This window comes from Cucurbita moschata, unplaced genomic scaffold, assembly GCF_002738365.1.
Source record: "Cucurbita moschata cultivar Rifu unplaced genomic scaffold, Cmos_1.0 Cmo_Scf00009, whole genome shotgun sequence".
NCBI classification, from domain to species: Eukaryota; Viridiplantae; Streptophyta; class Magnoliopsida; order Cucurbitales; family Cucurbitaceae; genus Cucurbita; species Cucurbita moschata.
Genome location: NW_019268525.1, coordinates 2,833,555 through 2,836,507, shown reverse-complemented (window position 1 = coordinate 2,836,507; position 2,953 = coordinate 2,833,555). Strand labels below are relative to the sequence as shown.

Below are 2,953 nucleotides of genomic sequence, written 5' to 3'. Positions count from 1 at the left end.
CCCCCCCCCTTCGAGGCCCAACATCCTTGCTGGCACTCTTTCCTTTTTTCCAAACGATGTGGAACGGCCACCAAATCCATTCCCATTCGGGACCCAGTGCCCTTGATGGCACACCGCCTCATGTCTGCCCTCCTTTGGAGAGCAGCGAGAAGGGTAGCACATCGTCCAATGTCTGGCTCTGATACCATTCGTAACAGCCCAGATCCACCCACCACTAGCAGATATTATTCTCTTTGGGTTTTCCCTTTCAAACTTCACCTTGATCCACCACCAGATATTGTTCTCTTTGGACTTTCCCTTTCAGGCTTTTCCTTAAGGCTTAAAAACGTGCCTGCTAAAGGAAGGTTTCCACATCCTTATAAATGGTATTTTGTTCTCCCCCAACCAAAGTGGGACATCACAGGTAACCTTCTAAATAAAAAAACAAATACAAATGTTCTATAAACTCAAAACCATCCTTTAATAATACTTGAATACCAGTCTTCAACTACCTTCTAAGACAGGGATACAACCATGGTATGATAAAACTATAGTATAGAAATAGGCATGGGCCATTTCTGACTGATGTGTGAATGACAAAATATCATAAAAATAACATGAGTCTAACAATTTTTGTCAACTTTTCTACATTATGAAAAACAATCTCTCAAATTCTAAATCAAGATATTCAATTACAGTTGGGGGAAGACAGACACATCAATTACCAAAAAGAATACAAGAGCATGTCCCCATCTCAAAACTTTAATTTCTACAGGTATTACTGCGTTGCTAGGCCTCCTCCCTCCCTCCTTCCCTATGTGTCAACAGCTTCTCGAAGTTATTGCCTCCACTATCAAAATGCTTCAAGGTAGCGTAGGTTTTTTGCTTCTACAAAACCCCTAATCACATTTGATGTTTCTATAGATCCTCCGTACGAACAAATTGGATCCCAGGTAACCAACAGCTCCTACAAATTTGAAACGATAGACATAAAAAACGGAATTGAAACGATAGACATGAAAAAGTATAGCATGAAATTGGGCTCTCTTAGATGAGCATCGGCATTTTGCTCAGACAGAACTCAGATGACGCTTTTCAGGTAAGCAAAAGAAAACTCTATTGTACGAACTTGATGGTGCCAGTAATTGTAGGAACTCACCGCAAAGAATTCCCAATCCAAGGCAGAACATCAATGTGTATCCAAAGTAGAAGCTGGTTTGAAAAAAGCCGGACATCTTGGTCTTCACATAATAGTAGTATATCGAGTAGAAGTACACATAGACAGCAGTTGAAGCAGCAGAGAAAAAAGAAGTCCATTGCCAGTGATAGTTCTCAGCATTAAGCAAGAAATATGTTCCCACAATGGTCACGCAAACAGTAACGATAATGAGGATTAGGAAAACTAGCAGCATGAATCCATATACATAGTACACCTGTGGAAAAAGGAACAAGTTATAGGCCAAGCTAGTAAGCTCTTATACCATATCAGCACTGCCAACACACCTGGCACTTATCTTTAGAGACCAAACAATTAAACAACCGAACTCTCATCTTCAAACAAAATGCCGTTAATTTCATGAAAAAGATTCTCATACTCAAGGATGTACAGGAGCAATTAGTCAAGAACAGAAACTAGTAAAGGTAACGAGTCTTTTCCCATGCATAATAAACAAATCGAAGTGGTTTACTCTGTGTTAATAATTCCGTTGTCTTTGAAATTCTCAACTACATTGATTTCAAAACTTGAAACAGGTATGGAATAATTTGGCATCACAAGCTCATTCCAATGAAGTGCTCTAACCAGTAAACAATAACCATTTAAATGTTGCAATGCCTAGTATGCACTGAAGTTTCAAACTACTATACTACCAGTTATCTCCACATCACCTTTAATAACCTCAGAAACAAATAGAATTGCAAAATTACCTTGTAGTTCCAGAAGGATGTAAAGACAAAATACATCTCTATGAAAATACTACCAAAAGGCAGCAATCCTCCCATCATGGAGACTACAGATGGTGTGAGGTACCATTTCTTCTCAGGAATAGGACGTGGAATAGTTTTCACACGACATGGATTGTTAGGGGCACCACTCCAGTTTCGTCCAATAACCGTACCAAGAAGTGCCAAAGGAAAAGAAATGAAAGCCCAAATGACAAAGACCACAACCATCGTACCAAAGGGAATGGCTGCTAGAGACCCATAGAATATAGCAATAGTGTTTAAGATGAACCCAATCCCAAAGCACAAAAATGGGAAAAGAGATGCGGTGAAGATCATTGATTTTATCCAGTTTTTACCTGTCATGATAACAACAAAGTCACGAAGGGTCAAAGAAATAAGCAGCCAAGTGCCAAAGCCACTGTAAGAGATGTTTAAGGAAAAAAAAAGTTATGGTATTACAACTCAAAGAAATATCTCAGGTAGCTTTACCAACCAATATTGCACGCTAAAGCCTTGTGAACAAATAAGAAAGGGGAGTCATTAAACTGATAAAAAGTACTCACCCCCATTACGTGAGTACATCCCAGCACTAACATAACCAGAAATGGATGACGTAAGTGCATAGCATACTATGAAAGTTGTGACAATTGCTCCTCTCCTGTGTAAATAATAGAAAGCAACAGACAGGTAACATGAAATCTCTATCTTTAGTAGTCAAACGATGAGCTCATAGGCAGTCTGTGTTCATGTGGCATGAAAAGACTGCCAAGAGCTGGAAATCTTTCTTAGTGACACAATTTTCAAAACATTACGAAAAGATTTTCCAACTTACCCAACATATAACATTCCAACAATTGCTAATAGGATGACAAGGAGAACAAGCAATGCAAGCTGAGCACCTGTACCAACAACAGCTGAAAGAATTACTAAATTACGAGGAGGCCGAAAAACATCCCCATGGACGAGTTTCCAGCCAGACTCTTCACTAACATCTCGCTCCTGAAAAAGAAAAAAAGGGGGGGGGGGGGGG

At 39.6% G+C, this 2,953-nt stretch overlaps 1 protein-coding gene across 1 annotated transcript in view; it reads right to left on the bottom strand.

Annotated features, from left to right (window-relative positions):
• Positions 1 to 517: 517 nt before the first annotated feature.
• LOC111447144 (transmembrane 9 superfamily member 1-like) overlaps positions 518 to 2,953 on the bottom strand; it is a 6,271-nt gene continuing 3,835 nt past the window's right edge. The window contains 5 exon segments of the mRNA XM_023086161.1: positions 518 to 946; positions 1,139 to 1,412; positions 1,906 to 2,279; positions 2,487 to 2,581; positions 2,756 to 2,922. Coding sequence (XP_022941929.1) covers positions 879 to 946; positions 1,139 to 1,412; positions 1,906 to 2,279; positions 2,487 to 2,581; positions 2,756 to 2,922 — 978 coding nt within the window. The 3' untranslated portion in view covers positions 518 to 878.